The sequence below is a fragment of the Salvia splendens genome, chromosome 4, assembly GCF_004379255.2.
Source record: "Salvia splendens isolate huo1 chromosome 4, SspV2, whole genome shotgun sequence".
In the NCBI taxonomy this organism is placed as follows: Eukaryota; Viridiplantae; Streptophyta; class Magnoliopsida; order Lamiales; family Lamiaceae; genus Salvia; species Salvia splendens.
The window spans coordinates 15,197,660-15,218,333 of NC_056035.1; the positions used below are offsets into that span (position 1 = coordinate 15,197,660).

A 20,674-nucleotide genomic window follows, 5' to 3' on the forward strand; every position below is an offset into this window, starting at 1 on the left:
GCCGGGTACTTCACTTTTGTAGGAGGAAACCTTGTCACTTGGAGAAGCAAGAAACAGAAGGTGGTTGCGTTATCAAGTGCAGAAGCAGAGTTCCGAGGCATAAAGAGTGGCCTCACCGAGATATTATGGTTAAAAAGACTCATGGCTGAACTTGGTCTTCATTCATCACAACCTTGTAAGTTGTTCTGTGATAATAAAGCTGCGATTAGCATCTCAGAAAACCCGGTTCAACATGATAGGACTAAACATGTGGAGGTGGATCGACATTTTATAAAGGATAACATTGAAGCCAAAATTGTCGAATTACCGTTTGTTAAGTCCGAAGATCAATTGGCTGACATATTGACTAAGGCAGTGAATTCGAAGTCGTTCCGAGAAGCACTTGACAAGTTGAGTGTTGGAAATCCCATCACTTAACTTGAGGGGGAGTGTTGGAAAGCTAAATTGAAGTGTTCCAAAGAGGATGTGGAGTCCCAACATGTTGGAAGTGTATAACATTTATTATGGAGGGTTCCAATAAGTATAGTTCCTAGAACATTTATATCTAGAGTCCTATATAATGTATCCTCCACGTACTCTCAAATAATCAAGTAAATAAAACATCTTTCTTCCTATCTTTCTTCAGGAAGCGACTTATTCTCATCTTCTATCCACAAGAATATGTATTTAATGAGGTTTTGGCTTAAATCCATCGACAGCAAAGTTCCTTGTAGCTGCAGGTATGGCTAAACGAAGTCCATCAAGTTCGGGTTTGGCGATTATTTGACAACCTAGACGAGATCTGTGGGACATATAATTGGATATATATAAGATAGGTACACAGACAAAATGTCACTGTGTCCAAATGCGAGATCTAGCATGTCATTTTCCTCATCGGTTGGCTCAGATAATTTGTTATATTGGTCCACGTCCTGCCAAACCGATGACAATAATAGAGTTGGATTAATTTGAATGTTCCACGTCCGCTTACCAGTGAAAAAATAAAGACCAGGAGGGTGAGCGGCATGACGTATTTCACCAAGAAACATAGGAGATGAAGAGGGTTGGCTGTCATAAAGAAAGATGAATATCGCTTCATGATATACTCACCATCATGATAACATGACACTTTTATGCTCTGATCTAAGATACACTAAATATAACATTTTAATTTGATAGACACCTGCGACAACAAACTAAAATCTTTGGAGAAAAACATAGAATAAAATAAGTAGAAAGAGATGAAGGATACTTGAGGATCGCCGGTTGACAATTAGTGACGGAAGAAAGATGTAATTTATGATCATATACAAATGATCTTTAACTTTTTGGCTCTATTTTTGTTTTCTTTTCTTTTCTATTTTAGTTCAAAGTAGTATATGCATTGAAAGTGTATAATGTTGTCATCGGTCACCCCATTCCTATGTTATGATCTCTAAGAACTTCAACAATGGTTAATAATTTCTAGAGTCCTAGTTATACATTACTACTCATCTCGCGAGTCTTGTAACGACACAATAATCATTAAATTATTGGTCTTACAAACCAAAAGCAGTTATTGGAGTAAAATAGGGATATGATAGTATTAGACAAGATAATCAAAAGCACATTACCGTCAATTACTTTATACCCTAAAATTTTAAATAGTTAGCTACTCATAGAAAAATAGACTTAATTATTACGGAGTACAAGATGATATAAAGTAGTATCGGTAGAAAGGGGTTTGTATTCTTTCTTAATGATTTCATTATACACATTACACCAATATATAATACTAGGAATCCCTATACATGGTAAGTCTAATTAGCTTAATTACATGATTGCAATCTTCTATCTTTGGTAAGAGAATGATTCTCGAGTATCCTCCGTCTGATATTACGCAATCTTCTCCAACACTCCCCCTCAAGTTAAGCGACGGGATTTCCGATGCTCAACTTGCACAACACTTCTCGAAATATCTTCGAGTTTACCGCCTTTGTAAGAATATCGGCCAGCTGATCTTCGGATTTGACGTACGGCAGTTCCACTATCTTCGCTTCGATATTCTCCTTTATGAAGTGTTTGTCTACTTCCACGTGTTTAGTTCGATCATGTTGGACGGGGTTCTCTGAAATGCTGATAGCCACTTTATTGTCACAAAATAACTTACACGTTCGAGACGAGTGTAAGTCTAACTCTCGCAGAAGTTTTCTTAGCCATAGTACTTCTGTTAGTCCACTCTTAATCCCACGGAATTCAGCCTCCGCGCTAGATAGTGCGACCACCTTCTGTTTCTTGCTTCTCCATGTCACAAGGTTCCCTCCAACAAAGGTAAAATATCCTGCAGTAGACTTCCTATCATTCGGATTGCCAGCCCAATCTGCGTCAGTAAATCCATGTATTTCTAAGTGTCCATGCTTCTCGAACAGAAGTCCATGTTTTGATGTACCCTTCAAGTATCGGACGATCCTCACCGCCGCTTCCCAGTGCTCCTCTTGCGGTGCATGCATGAATTGACTTACTATTCCCACGGCGTAGGCAATGTCTGGCCTTGTGTGAGATAAGTAAATCAATTTCCCAACTAGCCTTTGGTATCTCCCCCTGTCCGCCAGTTTCGCATTTTCTCTCATCTGCAATCCATGGTTTTGGACCATAGGGGTGTCTACAGGCTTACAGTCTATCATTCCAACTTCTGCCAAAAGGTCGAGTATGTATTTCCTCTGGTTTATGAAGATTCCCTTTTTCGACCTCAGTACTTCTATTCCCAGAAAGTACTTAAGGAGTCCTAGATCCTTCATCTCAAACTCATTGAACAAGTTTCTCCTGAGCTCGATCATCTCCTCTGTATCATCTCCAGTGATAATCATGTCATCTACATATATAATCAGACAAGTAATTTTACCTTCTTTCTTCTTGATGAATAGGGTGTGGTCAGAGTTGCTTTGTTTGTATCCATACTTCTTCATTACCTCTGTGAACCTTCCAAACCATGCCCTCGGGGATTGCTTAAGTCCGTACAATGTCTTTTTCAGCTGGCATACCTCTCCAACCTGGAATTCATTGGTAAAACCGGGTGGAGGCTCCATAAAAACCGGTTTTGGCAGCTCCCCATGTAAGAAGGCATTGGTCACATCAAATTGATGAAGTGGCCAATCTTTGTTAGCAGCAATTGAAAACAACACCCTCACAGTATTAATTTTTGCCACAGGTGAAAAAGTCTCATCATAGTCAATACCATAGGTCTGAGTGTATCCTTTTGCCACAAGTCTAGCTTTGTACCTCTCGATCGTGCCGTTCGGCCTTCGCTTTATAGTGAACACCCATCTGCATCCAACGGTCTTCACTCCTTCAGGCAATTTGCTCTTTACCCACGTATTGTTCCTCATTAATGCTCTCATCTCTATGTTCATTGCATCCCTCCAATGCTTGTGTTTCATTGCGTCCTCTGCCGACTGTGGAATTTCCTCTTCTTCATACAGTGCGGCTTCAAAGGCTCGGGCCATCTTTGCTAAGTTCCCTTGCACAAAGTTGGCTACTCCATAACGGCTCTTTCTGCCAACCTTTTCGGGAGAATATCTCTTAGGTGGGATTCCTCTTGTAGTTCGATGGGGAAGAATATACTTTCCCGTGTCACTATCCACAGTGTTGTCCTCTTCCTCTGTACTTATAGAGTTAGGAGAAACTGAATCTTCATCAGGAATGGGTTCAGGTGTTACCTCGGATATCAGTGGAGGAGGATCTGTGGGACGCGGATGAGAAGACTCTTGCGGTGAGACTTGCTCGGCGGCAATGACAACTGGTTCTGTTAGATCCTCAATCGAAGAGTTTGGAAGTGGCACAACCCAACTTAGATAGTCCGACGAACTATTCGGTTCACTCTCCCCCTGACTACTAAGGTGGGTGTGGTAGAAGAACTCGGTTTCTAGGAAGTTATAATTCATGGTGGTGATGATTTTTTTAGTGTGGGGGTCAAAACATCGGTACCCTCTCTGGTTTATCCCATACCCAAGGAAGACACATTTGGTTGCACAAGGCGACAGTTTGGTCCTCTCGTGTTTCGGGACATGGATATAGACGGTGCAGCCGAAGACTTTTGGGGAGAGGTTAAGGTGTTGAGGAATTTTGGTTTTTGTGGATAGGACGTCAAGGGGGGTTTTTTTGTTAAGTATTTTTGTAGGAAGTCGGTTCATGAGATAGACAGAGGTGGCAATGGCTTCGGGCCAGAAATGTTTTGGTACTTTGGATTCGATCATTAAGGCTCAGGTGATTTCAAGGATCGTTCGGTTTTTTCTTTCTGCTACCCCATTTTGTTCTGGAGTGTAGGCACAGGATGTTTGGTGGATCATTCCTTTATCTTTGCAAAACTGGGTCATCGAACTGTTAACGAACTCTCTCCCATTATCGGACCTAAGGGTTTGGATGGTGGTATGGAACTGTGTTTGGATCATTTTATAGAAAAGGATAAATTTTTCGACAACCTCAGATTTATGTTTTAAAAAATATATCCACGTCATTCTAGTGCAATCATCCACAAATATCACGAAATATCGAAAATTACCCCCACCAGTAATTGGTGCAGGGCCCCACACATCAGAATGTATCAAGGAAAAAATGGAATTCATACGAGTATTTGTGGGTTTAAATGACTGTCTATGGCTTTTGGCCAAAACACATGTTTCACATGAAAAATCAACAGGAATTGAAATGTTCGGAAAAAGAAGTTTAAAGTAACCGGAGGAAGGGTGTCCTAGTCTTCGGTGCCACAACCAAATTTCTTGTTTCGTGGATCCGTGAGCCAGCATCGCATTGCCATGTTGAGCTATCTCATCCACGTAGTAGAGTCCTTGCCTCTCAGTGCCACGCCCAAGAATCTTCCTCGTCTGAATATCCTGTAATATGCAGAAAGTGGGATGCATTAGAAGAGTACAATTCAAGTCTCTAGTCACATGACTAATTGACATCAATCTCTGGGATAATGTAGGAACATGCAAACAGTTTGACAAACGGAGAGTGGGAGATATATCAATGGTTCCCGACCCAACAACAGTAATTAATTCCCCATTTGCGGTTTTAATGTATGTATCAGATACTGTCTCATAGCTACTAAAATCATCTTTTTCCGGGGTCATAGTGTCTGTAGCTCCACAATCAAAAATCCACCCTTTATCCTTCGATCTATCATTATTATAGACGTGCAATGCAGCGGAAATATTTTCTAGTGGTGCAAAGGGGTTTTTTGACACAAAACTACAAGTATTTGGGAATTTTCGAGTTTTAGGCAATATCTGGGGTGGTAAATGATATTTCACAGAGTCTGGGGGTCTAAACTCAATAGGGTGGGGTCTATTTTCGAAATAAACATTCTTTATGGGGGGTAATTCAAATTTAGGCTTCTTTATGGGGGGCAATTTAAAATAAGGAAAAGGATTAGGGTTTGGTGTTAAACCAAACCCTTTACCTCCATTACCGCCGCCTCGCAGCTCCTCGGCTCTCTCGGCGAAATTGCCGACCCCCCTCACGCCGCCGCCGCCGGTCGAAGCTCCCGGTGGTTTCCCCTGGTCACCGATCGGTTCTCTGTTTCCGGCCGCGGATTGTCCCTTTTCGTTTATGGTGACCGCCATTTTTGCTTGAGCCGCTCGCGCCCTCTGCTTCTCCTCCCACCACTCCGGGTATCCGGTTAAGAGGAAGCACTCCTCCTTGGTATGTCTCGGTTTCCCGCAGTGAGAACAGACCAATCGGGATTTGTCTGGCTTGCTTCCCGGTCGGTAGGTGGCTGTGGTGGGTCTTGGTGGTCCGCGGGAGGTCGGGCGATGGCTCTGGGCAGCGAGGCCAAACCCGATTCCTCCAGCCGGCGAGTCGGTTGTTTTGCTGTCATCGTCTCCGGCGGGTGGAGGGGCCGTGTTGATGCTCCTCCGGGTAGCCTCCCTCTTCACCCAGCCATAGGCTTCTTCGAGTGACATCTCTGGTCCCTCCTTAAGGATGTCCCTCCGGATTGAATCATATTCTGGATTCAACCCCGTGAGAAACTTGATCAGTCGCTTGTTGTTGTAGAATTCTCGGAATTGGTCGATGCCCTTGTCGCAACATGTGATTGGTGATTTCTGGCAGCGATCAATATTGATCCACAGCCCGTTTATTTTCCGGTAGTATGTCTCTAGATCGAGATTTCCTTGTCTGATGTTGATTGCTTTTTCCTCCAGGTCGTAGATGAGATACGGATCCGCCTTGCTCTCGTAAGTCACCCTCAGGCTGTCCCATAATGCCTTCGAGGTTTGGTGATGTGCGAAATCTGCGATAATATCGTCTTCGATATTGTCGACTATCCATGAAAAGACGACCAGATCGTCTTCCTCCCAATCCTCTACCTCTGATCTTGACCTTCATCAATCTGGACCAGATTGGGTAGTTCCTCCCGTTCAATTTGAACGCAACAGTAATGTTTTTGCTGTCCCTCAGCTTTGTTGATGCTTTCGGATTCGTTTTCGTATCTTTCTCGGCGTCTGACATTGTTCCTGATGTAGGATTTGATTTCTGTGTTTGGTTTTGGCTATGGGTCGAGAATTTGGTATGGTATGGCTATGATGAAATCGTTCTGAGCCAAGATTAAACCTGCTCTGAGGCCATGATATAAAGTAGTATCGGTAGAAAGGGGTTTGTATTCTTTCTTAATGATTTCATTATACACATTACACCAATATATAATACTAGGAATCCCTATACATGGTAAGTCTAATTAGCTTAATTACATGATTGCAATCTTCTATCTTTGGTAAGAGAATGATTCTCGAGTATCCTCCGTCTGATATTACGCAATCTTCTCCAACACAAGAGAAATCATGTTCAACATAAAGTAAATGATGGGGTACGTACTAAACAAGCCCAATAGCAGTGACGGCCCATCAGCCCAAAGCCCAAGGAAGAGTATCAGTTCGGCATTACCAAAGAGTTCGGCCCCAGCCTACAGCTCGGTAAAAGCCGACCCAAGGAAGAGTATTAGTTCGGCATTACCAAAGAGTTCGGCCCCAGCCTACAGCTCGGTAAAAGCCGACCAATCAAGCTCTACTCTCAGATCGGAAAAAGCTGCTCGGCAATAGTTCAGCAGTTCGGTCTCAGTATTCGACCGAACTGGGAGATAGTGGACCCATGCAGGATCTCATGACCACTACACGATCTATTTAGTGGTGTCAAATCATGCAGGATCTCATGCGGGATAAGCGGACCAAACAAAGAGGTAGTGGACCCATGCTGGATCTCCATGACCTCCACGACATCCACAACCATCATTAGTGGTGATGCAAGCCACGATCTTAGTTCAATGAATAAATAGAACTTAGATCAGATAGACAGAGGTTAAGTTCTCTAGAGATCAAAGATCAAATAGCAAGTCTGTATTGTAAGCTGTAGAAAACAGATCAAGCAATACAACTCTGCCCTCTTTTCTTCCCGTGGACGTAGATTTACCTCAGTAAATCGAACCACGTAAATCTCTGTGTCGTGATCTGTATTTTCCAGCATTCATCACCATCAAAAATTCGCCCAACCATCACTGGCGCCGTCTGTGGGAAACAGAGAACCAAATTTGTGATAAAGCGAATTTTTGACCCTTTTTCCACCCCAAAAAAATGCATACCAGATCACACACTACCCGTAATACCGTTCGTGAAAACCATGAGGAAGCTAGTCCAGCCCGCAGGTCCGGAAAACAGCCTCGGGAGACAGCTACTTCCAGTTTTCACGATGAAGGAACAAGCCGCTCAAAAGGTCCACACACCGAGTCTTCCCAGCAGCCTGATTTGAATGAGGCTGTCAAGCTGTTCTTGGCTGAGAAGCAGGATGAGTTCTTAGCCTTCCTGCAAAAGAGCCAACAGCCGAAGACGAAAACGGTGGATTCTCCCTCCTCCTCCAGACATGAAAGTCACTACCGCAGTAGTGTCGTGTCTTCCAGGAAGAAGAATCCTCCACCCCGACATGTTCCTGTCCCTCCTCGGTGCCGAAATCACAGGAGATCTCCATCTCCTCCATACCGAAGAGATGTCGGGTTCGCCATGTACGGAGCATTGAAGACTCCGTTCTCGGACGATATCACCCGAACTCCCCTTCCACAGAACTACCGAACTCCGTCGATGACTTATGACGGGTTGGTGGATCCTCATGACTTCCTGGGACGCTATCAGTATAATATGGCGAACCAGGGTCTCAATGAGGTCCATATGTGCAAGCTGTTCCCCGAGCTGCTTATCGGGAACGCGAGAAGGTGGTTCGATAGCCTCCCCCAAGGCAGCATTAGATCTTACCGAGATCTAATGGATGCTTTCCACAGGAGGTTCTTTCAGAAAGCGGAAGCCCGGATCACTTCGGCTCAGCTGCTTTCTATACGTCAAGGTCGCGACGAAAAGATCAGCGACTTCATGACGAGATTCCACAAGGAATGCCTACAAGTAGATGATCTCAACGATCTACTTGTCATTTCGGCATTCCAAAATGGAATCCTGCCCGGAGCTCTCTACAGAAAGCTCGTGGAATGCAGTCCGCAAACAGCTCAAGAGATGTGGGACATTGCGGACCAGTTCTCCCGTGCCGATGAGGCAGACCGTCGCAAACGGTCTTTAGACAGCTCATCCCGAGGAGACAGGAGGAAGCCCGATCATAGCGATCAGGGACATCCTCGCCGAACTCCTTTTGGCGATCAGGGACATCCTCGCCGAACTCCTTTTGAAAGGATTCAAAGGACTCCGGTGCAAGACCGATTGGGGCCACGTCTCAATCCTGAGAAGCCGCCCGCTCAGTTCGTACCATTGAACAAGTCAAGAGCGGAAATTTTCGAACTGCATTCCGATATGTTCGAAAAGCCAAGGCGGATGACGAAATCGGCCGCGCGCCGACCTCAGCATCAATATTGCTCCTTCCATCAAGACTACGGTCACGATACCGAGGAGTGCCGACATTTGGCTGCAGGTATTGATGCCCTTGTGAAAGCAGGGACGTTAAAAAAATACCAAAGCAAGCAGCCGAAAAAGAACAAAAAGCAGGGAGGTGCGAACTGCGCTCCTCAGGATCCGAAAAGGCAACAGGATCCCGAAGACGATAACGAGCCGCAATATGATGGAGTAATCCTAACTATTGACGCTCTCCCTGCCGGGAAGACTAAATCGTCTCTGAAGTCATAGAGCAGAGGTTTAAAAGCTCGGTCTCCCACCCACAAGCAAACGGACTGAAGCCGTGATTCCGGTTGAGATCGGCATACCCAGTCCCCGAACTCTAAATTTCTCCTCAGAAATGAATGATGACGGACTGAGAGCCGAACTAGATCTGGCCGAAGAAAGAAGAGAATTGGCCTGCATAAAAGCAGCCAAGTACAAGGAGCAAGTAGCCCGGTATTATAACCAAAGGGTGAAAAAGCTGCAATTTCAAGTGGGAGATCTCGTCTTGAGAAACAACGAAGTAAGCCGAGCAGAAAAGCTGGGCAAACTCGAACCCACATGGGAAGGTCCATATCGGGTGTCAGAAGTCCTCGGCAAAGGGTCTTACAAATTGACTCACATGTCAGGAGAACAAGCACCCCGAACATGGTACATTTCCAACCTCATGAAGTTCCATTTGTAAGAGACAGTCCGGTCAGTCAGTCTTGTGTCCAGTTCGGTCCTAGGGGTATGTGCTTTCTTTGTTTTTTACTTGCGTTTTGTTTGTCTATGTGCGTTTGGTTTGTCTATGTGCGTTTTTTCTGTCTATGTGCGTGTCGTCTCTTACAAATGTTACTGAGGTATCTTGTTCTTCAAAGGCTGATCCCCTTTTTAGAACATATATAAGCCAACGATTGTGAGTCCAAGCTTCTAAGGAGGATACAAGACCACAATTCAGCTTAAAAAACAAGCAGTTCGTCTGAAACGAACTGCAATAATAAGCCAACGATTGTGAGTCCAAGCTTCTAAGGAGAATACAAGACCACAATTCGGCTTAAGAAACAAGCAGTTCGTCTGAAACGAACTGCAACAAAGGGAAAGTCCGATCCACGCGATAAAACTCGCCGAATTAGGACAAGGGAAAGTCCGATCCACGCGATAAAACTCGCCGAATTAGGACAAGGGAAAGTCCGATCCACGCGATAAAACTCGCCGAATTAGGACAAGGGAAAGTCCGATCCAAGCGATAAAACTCGCCAAATTAGGACACAAGCTTAGTCCGGTCAAAGAAATTTATTTCATCAGACCAAAGACGAGTCCGGTCAAAGATGTTTATTTCATCAGACCAAAGACGAGTCCGGTCAAAGAAGTTTATTTCATAAGACCAAGGACCAAGTCCGGTCAAAGAAGTTTACTTCATAAGACCGAGGACAAGTACGATGAAATTTTTTCGCTAAGCTGTAAATACAGAGTGTTAGAAGCGAAAACAAAATTTCATTTTTCAAATCTTGTTCGGCACACAACTCCGCTACCCTACGAGATGGCGTTACGCTATTACAAAGGACTATTCTACTGTCCAGGGTTGCTAAAGTTGAGCCATCTATTCACAAAATCCTCGTGAAGCTGAGTTCGGGCGTTCCGGGCAGCTGCAGAATAAGCAGGTCGACGAGATGCTCTAATCGACCTGCCACCTCTTCTCTGAGCCCGGGAAGCCCTAGCACCTCGGCGGCGAAGAGTCTCTTCACGAAGCATTTGCCGATCTTGCTCACTCATAACCACAGCTCCTCTGCGAACTTCAGTCCGTCCTCGACTTGACGTCTCTGGTTGTCCCTGAGTTCGTTGCTGACTTGGAGTAGGGCTTTGAGCAAGTGAATCAGAGGTTTGAGCTGGAGTACTAGCATCTGTTGGCGGGAAATGCCTGAGGAATCTCTCAATTGAGGGACGCCGGGAAAGAACTATGTCGTACCGAGAAGCCCAGCGCCGCAATGATTTCACGACTTGTTGGCAAGCCGAGCTCTCCAGCGCATTGTTCCTCCGGAGTACATGATATTCCTCTCACAGTTCGTCAACTCGTTCTTGAACTTCAGAGATGGTCATTCCCCCACGCCTGCAGATGAAATCCTCATACGCAGTCCTCTCAGCGACGGTAGTGTTCAGCTCGGCCTCCAGATCCTTCTTTTCGGACTCTAAGTCCTTATTATCGGCCTCCAGCTTCATTGAACGAGCCAAGAGTTCGTCATTCTTCATCTGGTCAGCTATAGCTCTTTTCTCAGCTTCGTCTAAAGCCGAAGAGTACAGCCGCTTCCAGTGAAGTACCTCCAGCTCCTTGAGAGTTAAGAATACAAAGCAGCTACGTCAGTTCGGCATTTCAGCTTACCGAGCAGGTAGTAAACCACAACAGGAGTAAGAGAGTACGAAAAGCTATACGAAGACACAAGGGTAGACAGAAGAATTTTTTCATACATAAGGAAAAATTTTTTTACACAAGGAGGGCTTCAAGGCCATCTTACAAGAAGGAAGAAACTAAACTAGGAGAAGGGAGACGAAATCATACTCCGCCAGCTTCGTCTCCGGCTCCTCGGTGAGGTTCAGCTTCCTTCTCCTTGTCTGCCTCAGCTTCAGCCTCGGCCTCCTTGCTCCCCCCAGCCTGCTCGGCGCCCCCATAGCCGATCTGCTGCGCCTCCTGCTCGGCCTGCTCATCACCGACCAGCTGCTCAAGCTGCTCGGTCTCACCCTCTCCGTGGAAAATTGGAGCGGGTGAAACTGACCCTATGGAGGCAAAGATAGCCTCCATATTCTCATCGCGGTCAGCTCGGCAACTACGAACTTGGTCTGCAGAAAGCAGGACCGAGGACGAAGCAAGCTCCTCAAGCACCGGCAGACTCTGAAGCCGAGCTGCTATCTCTCGGCCGTACAGCGGCAGGATGACTTCGGGACCCTGCTCGGCTTTATCGGTCATCAGTTTCAGCAGATCACCGACAAAGGCTGAAAATTGGTTGCTCAGAAAGAGTTTCTCCGCGAAAGCACGGAGAACCTCCCCTTGGGCAACCACGGCGGCAGCATCCCTCCGTTTCGTCTGCTCTCGCTGGATGACGAGCTGGTTTTTGGCAAACTGAGCTTCATCTTGGGCCGAAATCCTAGCAGCTCTGGCTTTCTCAAAGTTTGCCTCAGCCTGCTCGGCCCGGTGACAAGCAGCCGCCAACTTCCTCTGCATCTCAGCATAGTCGTTGGACGCTTTGGAGAGTTCAACGGCGACGAGCTTGGAGAGCATATCGTTTCTCTGAAAATGGAAAAAGCAAAAAGTCAACAAAGGGGCCACAAAAAATATAGGAAAAAAGCAAGGCCAGAAAATCAAGAAGAGAATTCACCTCGGCGAAGTCCGTGGGCCATGCAAAAGGCTCACAGACATTTTCCGAAGGCGGCCCCATGACGATGTCTCTCTCCGACGCTCTTGGGGGCTTCTGGGCCTTCCCCTTCCCCTTTGCCGAAGTCGACTCCGGCTTCTTCGGATCCGAAGAGGTTTTTTGCCTCTTCGGAGTCCTCTCGGCATCAGACGCCGAGCTGGTGGTTTTCGGCCTCTCCGGCTCCTTGGACTCCGAAGATTTGCGGCTCAGCTTATTCAATATGTTCACTACCGAAAAACAAGGAAACAAGGTTAGTTTTCGCCGCTAAAGCAGTAAGGCATAAAAAAGAAATCCTCACCCTCAGTCTCTTCGTCCGAAGACGAGATATTGAACACGAGGTCGCCCTTGACGAGCTCAGTTTCCGAGTATTGTTTCCTAATCATAGGAATCTTATTGAGCTCGCCCTCGAGCTCGGCCAACGGTTCTAACCGAGGATGGGGAATCACGGACTTCGACCCTCTCCAAGGAAAGCCCGGAGCCGAAGTCCTATTATAAAAAAAGAAACGGTTTTGCCATTTCGGCCACTTGGTTTTGCAGAAGGCCCTAAAAGGCTGTAAGGGGATCAAGTAAAACCAAGATCCCTTCCTTTTAAACTGGAAAAAATTAAGGATTGCCCGCAGAGACAGATCCTTATCTAGCCTACGGAGTTCGGCAGCAAAAGCCGACAAGTGCCTCCAAGAATTCGGAGTCACCTGACCTAAAGGGAGTTGAAAAAAATCAAGAAGCTCTACAAAAGGTGGGGGAAGAGGGAAACGAAGCCCGCATTCTAAGCAGGCTTCGTAAACGGTGGCATAACCCTCCGGCGGGTCGTTAGCCCTATGATCATCGTCGGGAACCACCGCCTTCCCCCCGGGAAGAAGATATTTTTCGTGTAGAGATATCACGGTGTCCTTACTCAAGACGCTGTGAAAGTATTCTACAGTCTTCTCCCCGGACTCTTTCCGGCTAGAAGACCCCTTGCCCCCTTTCCTACCGCTACCTAACTCAGAAGAAGAAGAAGAAGACATGGTTCTTACTCTTTGCAAAATCTGAGGAAATTCTGAAGAAATTCTTGAAAGCGGAAGGAAATTTTTACGCAAAAGAGACAGAGTGCAGAAGAAGCAACAGCAAAAGTATTCAAAGGATGAAGAAAGGGCGTATTTATCAGATTCGGAGAAGATTTCAAAATCATCGCACCGTTTCGAATCCCACCTTTTTAGGATTCAACGGCCGGATTTTACTGTCGCATTTAATGCAGTCACGCGCAAGGCACGTCCCCTGACGTCAGCCTCCCCCGTACCTTTATCCAGAATGCCGAAGTGACTCGCTTCGCCGAAGTGATTCACTTCGCTTTTCGGGGGGGGTAGTGATGGGGTACGTACTAAACAAGCCCAATAGCAGTGACGGCCCATCAGCCCAAAGCCCAAGGAAGAGTATCAGTTCGGCATTACCAAAGAGTTCGGCCCCAGCCTACAGCTCGGTAAAAGCCGACCCAAGGAAGAGTATCAGTTCGGCATTACCAAAGAGTTCGGCCCCAGCCTACAGCTCGGTAAAAGCCGACCAATCAAGCTCTACTCTCAGATCGGAAAAAGCTGCTCGGCAATAGTTCAGCAGTTCGGTCTCAGTATTCGACCGAACTGGGAGATAGTGGACCCATGCAGGATCTCATGACCACTACACGATCTATTTAGTGGTGTCAAATCATGCAGGATCTCATGCGGGATAAGCGGACCAAACAAAGAGGTAGTGGACCCATGCTGGATCTCCATGACCTCCACGACATCCACAACCATCATTAGTGGTGATGCAAGCCACGATCTTAGTTCAATGAATAAATAGAACTTAGATCAGATAGACAGAGGTTAAGTTCTCTAGAGATCAAAGATCAAATAGCAAGTCTGTATTGTAAGCTGTAGAAAACAGATCAAGCAATACAACTCTGCCCTCTTTTCTTCCCGTGGACGTAGATTTACCTCAGTAAATCGAACCACGTAAATCTCTGTGTCGTGATCTGTATTTTCCAGCATTCATCACCATCAAAAATTCGCCCAACCATCAGTAAACTAGAAAAATCCTTGCAGAGAGAATTATGTCGATTTCAGTTTTCCTTGAATCATTGTTTTATTTTGCTTGATTAATCCCCATAGCTCTGAGAATGGTGTTTGTATGTATTTGTGATATAAGTCCTAAATTGATATCTGACTTCAAAACTCAAAAGTCTAAAGTGCTAGCAAAAAATTTGCACTTTTCAGACCAAATTAGCGGACCGTTGAGATTGCTTTAGATTCTTTGAACATTTCCAGCTGATCGTTGGGTTGGACACTCACACTTGGATGCATGCGAAGTCAGTGAGCCTCTGGATCTTCCATGTCCTTAGTCAGCGTGTTCAGCGAGCCACTGAGTTGGTCGAAGCCAATCAAGTGGATCGATAGAAAATCCATGTTCTCGGATAACACTTCCCACATACCACCAAATGATGTATTTTCCGTTCTTGATTTCATTTAAGCTTTTTCACTATGAAAACTCAACATACTTGTTCAACAACCAATTAGTATTAATTAAAAGATTCAAAACATGTAAAATTTGTGTTCATCACCCCTTTGTTCTTTTGGGCCTTTGGTTGTTCTATGCTGATTTTTACTTCTTGGATGAGGCAGTGTTAGCCTCTAGTCTCTTTGTTGTTTTCATTCTTTGTTAAAAGTGTTGTTCATTTCTCTAGACTTGGTCTCTGATTATCTGTCGTTGTTCTTGATCTTATCTAAAGTTTGAGGTATCTGTTGATAAGTCTTATTCTTGCTCTCGCTCTTAACTGGAGTTGTTGATTCCTTGTTATTACTATTATTCTTCATCTCATATTGAGTTTAATTGTTTTTCTATGTTAGTTGATCTAATTAATTGATAGTAACATGAAATAATTAATAATTTATTAAATTAACCAATTACCTCAGCATTCTTCTAAAAATAGTGTATACCGAGCAAATGAGCAATTATGTCATTTTACATGTTATGTACACAATCTAGGATAAATGTTTCGCTTGTCATAATTTACATATCTTGCTATAGATGTTCGGATACCAAGCAAGCGAGCCCAAATATATTAATGAAAGTCTGAAATATTGGCAAAATTGAACCATGAATCCAAAAGGGATTTAACTTTCAATAATTAAAGAAACCATCAACCCTGTTGATATTTACAACACTTCAACTCAGTTGACTGATGACTTCCAGCATTATGATCTCTAATCCAAAATGATTTGTACAACAAGAGATAAAATTATGACAACCAACAGTCAGTATGTAGGTCAGCTAGAAAGGGAAGAAAAGGGAAGAAGCTTAAGAAATAAGATGGTGAGAATCAAAATTGGCTGGTATCGGCATCTTGAAAGCGCGTCCTTTCCCTTATTGTTTGCTGTCAACGTCAACTCAAATGTCAAAATTGAATCTCGAACGATGTCAAAAAATTTCCCAATGAACTTGAATGTCAATCCCATTCTGATGCCAAAGCTCGAACGCCACAACCAACCTGTGTCTGTCGCGTGCCGACCATTTTCTCTTATCTGGCCAGTTGTGTCCACTTTGAAGTTCAAAGGTGTTTCCGGGGTATCATTTGTGGGGCTGATCTGAACCTGGGGAAGGGAATGAAACAAACGTGAGGTTCTTTTCAATCATGCATTCTTGCACCAAGCAGAGTTCAAGGTGATGTTTCTACATATGAAGCTCATGTAATTTTCAGTAGAGCAAATGACAAGAGAAAAGGGAAGAACAAGAGATACAAATCATATAAGCGGCCATATTTTGCTTGACGTGCAAGATGTTATTGCCACAGATTCCTGCTACAAGTACAAGCAATGCAACTAATGAAAAATCCCTAACCAATAACAGAAATGCAAGTTATTCATTCTAAAATGTGTAAATAACAAGAAAGAGAACCTACTTGTATATCTCCTCAAGGAACCATTTTTATTAACTGATAATGGTAATGGTCTTCTCTCCTGACTCCGAGAAAGAATATCTTGCATTATTTCTGGCCAATCTGAATTTAACCTTCTCGCAAAGTCTTCTACTTCCCTGATCAGTCAAATATAACAAAACAGAACATTCATTCAAGTACGGAATGTATCGGCAACCATAATTTATATTTTCCCCTTACATTATTCGCAGCAGTCAACAGAACAAGTGATATCAAGCAGCATAGAAAGACATGTCAGAAAGCAGCTTATATAAGTAAAAGGAGCTAGCAAACAATTTGACAATAAATATTAATCCAATAAAATAATTTGAAATTTATTATGGCAGTCCACAAAAGAAGACCATTTTAGCTTAGCGCATGATGCAAATGCAGCAATGAATTGTGACTCAAAAATGAGTAATTACATGTCCAAATAATATTATTGGCATCTTAATGGAAGCGATTATATAACGATAAATACACACAAGCCCAAAAATGGAATTCCTAGTTCAATAATGAAGCTCAGTGGCAGCAATATTAGAAAAAGTTGGCAAATGCATCCAAGAATCCAAGATGTGACGGAAAAACTCCTTGCTTTTAATTTGAAACAAGTGATAGCATCAAGGCAGGTATGTTGCCCATTGAATAAACATGATAATAGCAAAGGTTAAGTGAATAAGAACATGGGAACATACCTATCAAGTTTTTCTTTTAATACAGGATCAATCCCATCAAACTCATCTTCAGCTGCTAATCCATCATTTTCAATGTCGAGCAACTTAGTTGCATTACAAACATCATTAAGAAGCTTGTTATGTAATGAAGGATTACCAGACTCGGAATGAAGCTCATTTGTTTCCTGCATCACATAAGCAAAGTCAGCTAAAACAAGTTAGAAAAATGAGGCATTGATACCACCAGCCATTGTCCTCAGTCAGCTAAAAGTACACAATCTATCAATAAGCAGTATTAATCCATAAGCAAAAATATTTGCAAGGACTCCCACCTTCTTGTTCACATCTACATCATTGCTTAAAGAAGAGGTATTGTTTGAAGTACTCGTGCACTTTGAAGAAGCATTCTTGAGATCTTTCCTTTTACGGCTCTTCTTTTTATTCTTAGAAGTTCTGGTCCCCTTAGAATCTGCAAAAAACAGTACATATTAAATTTCCACCCTAATATGATAAATAAGGGATAGAAGGGCGCAAAAGTATGTGGAGCTCATTTATACTTCTTCATAACTTGAGGAGCTACAAGCAAGACATAAATGCTAGGAATACTAGTTACAACATACCCTAATTATCATTGAGAATATTATCTTTCTCAATGATACAGGTATTATGCAGGTAACGATTATAATTTGACTGTAGTTACACACAAAATCTTCTAACAGAACTGAAGATCTACTTCTAATATGAATAAATTAATTGTTTTCAAGGAGTGAATTAACGATTAATACCTTCACCACCTCCATTAATAAATGATAACAAGTCATCGACTGAACGCTCATCCCCACGTTCCTCTTCAATCTCAACATTCTAAAGAACACATTAATGCCAGTGTCTCAGTCTCAATTATCACATACTGAATACCACTTTCAAGCAGTTTATTGAGCTGAACATCTCTGTACAATGGTGCACAAACTTAAAAGAAATAGTGGTTGGATTACATGACTGTAAAAACAATGACGTGATCACCTTCAATCTCTCTCTTTCCTTTAATTCTTTCCTCTTCCTAGCATACAATCTATTCAATAGCCGAATCCTCGGATCATCCATGGTGTTTTTGATAGGTTCCAACTTTTCCTCCTGTATTTACAGGGAAAGAAGTCATATAAGAAAAGGAAGATAAGAATAACAGGATTCTCCCGATAATGAAAAGGACATTAAGCATGTACACTGCTGGCAACGACAGAACACCTCTGTAAGATCATCAGGGAGATGAAATATCTCTCGGATCTCTTCTGGAGTCTTCCCTTCAATTACCCGTGCAAGAGCCCGACTAGTGAGATCAACCAGTGACTTGAGCTGTAGGCTGTCAGCAGCAGATGTGAGTTCACAAAGCCTTTTAGTATCCATTCGAACAAACTTCTCATCGAATGACTTCCTCTCCTGCAGTGAGGTATAACAAAAACCAAAAACTTATTTTTCCATATCATCAGATATATTGTGTCACTAAGTATTCACGAAAAGTGAACAGGCCACAGGGAAAAGCAAATTTCAGCAATACAACCTTGTTGGAACGTCCTGGCACTTGATGGAATCGGCAGTAATCAAGTATCAAGCTCAGCATGGAAGGATTGACACGTGAAGGAAGAGAGATGGGATAATTCTTGGAAGACCCCATGCCAGCAAGTATTTCTTGAGATATAAATGGGCAATACATGGCAACTTCTTGCTCTACTTGCTGTATCGAACCATCAGAAGTTTGAAGCCACACATATGCCTTTAGCATCTGTAATGTCCACCATGAAACTAATCTCAATGAGCATTAATTAAAGAGCCAATGAAAATCAATATCCTATGACCTCGATCAGGCATTGTGAGTAAGTTGAATGAATATGCAGAACTATTAGAAAGCATATGGTAGATAATACGGAAAGAGGCTTAGGTAAAATATGATAAGGTATAAGATATGCAGACATAGGATAGTTGAGATGCCGTCGGCGCAAAAACAACAAGCACACCTCTGGTTTTATAATTTCACTATCAGCTTCTGTCATTTCATTCAAAACTGCGATAATAGGAAGTGAAGAACCTTCAGAGCTATATTATCTGCAGGAAAGAATGCAAAGAATTATGACAACGTACTTACCTCAACCACAGAGAATGATAATATGCTCTCCTGTACCGATTTTGGAAGCCTAACCAGAGATTTTGCTGACAAAGAATGCATTGTCTGACGTCCAAAATATTGTCTTAACCTGACCTAATATTCAGGATTGAAATAGCTATTGACTCATGCAAACTCGACCTATAAGTTAATTAAACATATCCAAAGTGAAATATCCACTATGTTATAAATTTATGATAAGTGGGTATCTCAAATAATGTGATCTCCCACGTAGTACTTTAAAGTTGGTAATTTTAGCATCCATAGTACGAACGTGAAATACTTATTCTCGATTTACTGCACAGACATATACCATGATCCTAAGTCCTGAGACCACCAATCAGATTAAAAATAAATACTTCCGAGTTCCAGAAGCTAAAGCATGCAGTTACGGTGAAGCTCATATTATGATACATCCAATTCCCCAATTCATATTATCAATAGTCCCCATTTCCAAAATCTCCGTCTTGTTTCATTACATCTGTCCAGAACCAAAAAACTCTTACAATATTTAACAAAACGCTGGGAAGCATGATTGTCTTACTAAAAAGACTACACATTAATCAAACTGCACAGCTCAAAACCAAAATCCAAGCCCACCACAACAATTTAAAGTCCCAAACACAATAATATGAACACTCAATTCTATATTCAAGAAAAAATACAGCCAACCAATAATAATCAATAAATGCTGGTCAAAGAAAGTCCTAATCCCCAATCACCCCACCCAATTCAAATTCCAAACCCCCAGTAATTTTCAGCCCCCATTATGCAATAAAAATGAAACCACAGCAAGAATAAACAGCGAACTGAAGTTTGAAAAATAAATAAAGCAATCACAGCCGCTGCCCTCCATCAAATTCGAACGTACAGAATGTAAATACGAGAACTTGCCTCGTTATTCACGTAGACAGCGGAGAAGATAATTTATCCCCGCACCTGAAAATTGGAAAAAGAAAGAGCAGTTGGTGCTGAGACCGAAGCTTTGAAGTGTGGAAATGGCGGTGGGGAAGGAGATTGATTAATAATTACAGACAAAATGGAGATGTGCAGAGATTTGTAGGTATAAACGGGATGATATTTTTGCTGTGTTTAAGTGGAAGAAATCTATGGATAATATACTCAAAGCCAAAGGAGTTGATATATCTGTTGCTCTGCTTGTGTGATTAGATGTGTGTTTAGTTTAAGGGTGAAAATTGAAATACAGGTGCGGCTTCGTCACCACTCTTATATTGTCACGACTGACCTTACTAAGATAGTAAAGACGGGGAACTCGCGACTAGGGGGAATTAAGAAGTGGGGAAGAGGACAACATTTAATATGAAAATTCAATTAACTTCCAAAAGAAATATTTTAGTCTATCGAATAGTTAAGCAGCGGATTAATGTCTCAAGGTAATTAATGATATAGCATAGTATGGGAAAAAAACGGAAGACTTTTAGAAAGAAAGCAATTTCAAACAAGGTAGCGGAAATAAAGTATCTAGAGGGACATAGGATGACGCTCATGTATGAAGACACGACGCATCCGGGAAATCTTAAGGCTCGACTCAACATCCGCCGCAACATCATCGCTCAACCTGCACATAGGGAAAACATATGCAGGGCTGAGTACTTAATATACTCAATGGGCTCATGCCGAAAACATTTGAT

The 20,674-nt window shown here is 43.0% G+C and overlaps 1 protein-coding gene across 8 annotated transcripts; it reads right to left on the reverse strand.

Moving 5' to 3' along the window:
• Positions 1 to 15,374: 15,374 nt before the first annotated feature.
• LOC121798785 (SKP1-like protein 21) lies at positions 15,375 to 20,223 on the reverse strand. 8 transcript variants are annotated; one of them, XM_042197972.1, is made up of 11 exons: positions 19,005 to 20,223; positions 18,877 to 18,923; positions 18,423 to 18,644; positions 18,110 to 18,301; positions 17,888 to 17,998; positions 17,650 to 17,728; positions 17,197 to 17,333; positions 17,022 to 17,049; positions 16,886 to 16,937; positions 16,176 to 16,309; positions 15,375 to 16,074 (listed from the first exon to the last, which is right to left on the reverse strand). In XM_042197972.1, exons 2-11 carry the CDS (start codon positions 18,910 to 18,912, stop codon positions 15,971 to 15,973), a joined length of 1,095 nt encoding a protein of 364 aa, XP_042053906.1. In that variant the 5' UTR covers positions 18,913 to 18,923; positions 19,005 to 20,223; the 3' UTR covers positions 15,375 to 15,970. The 8 variants fall into 8 exon arrangements, with proteins under 8 accessions (XP_042053906.1, XP_042053905.1, XP_042053902.1 ...); XM_042197971.1 differs by having other exon boundaries at positions 16,886 to 16,940; XM_042197968.1 differs by having other exon boundaries at positions 15,375 to 15,867; positions 16,015 to 16,074; positions 16,886 to 17,049; positions 19,005 to 20,222.
• Positions 20,224 to 20,674: the final 451 nt, after the last annotated feature.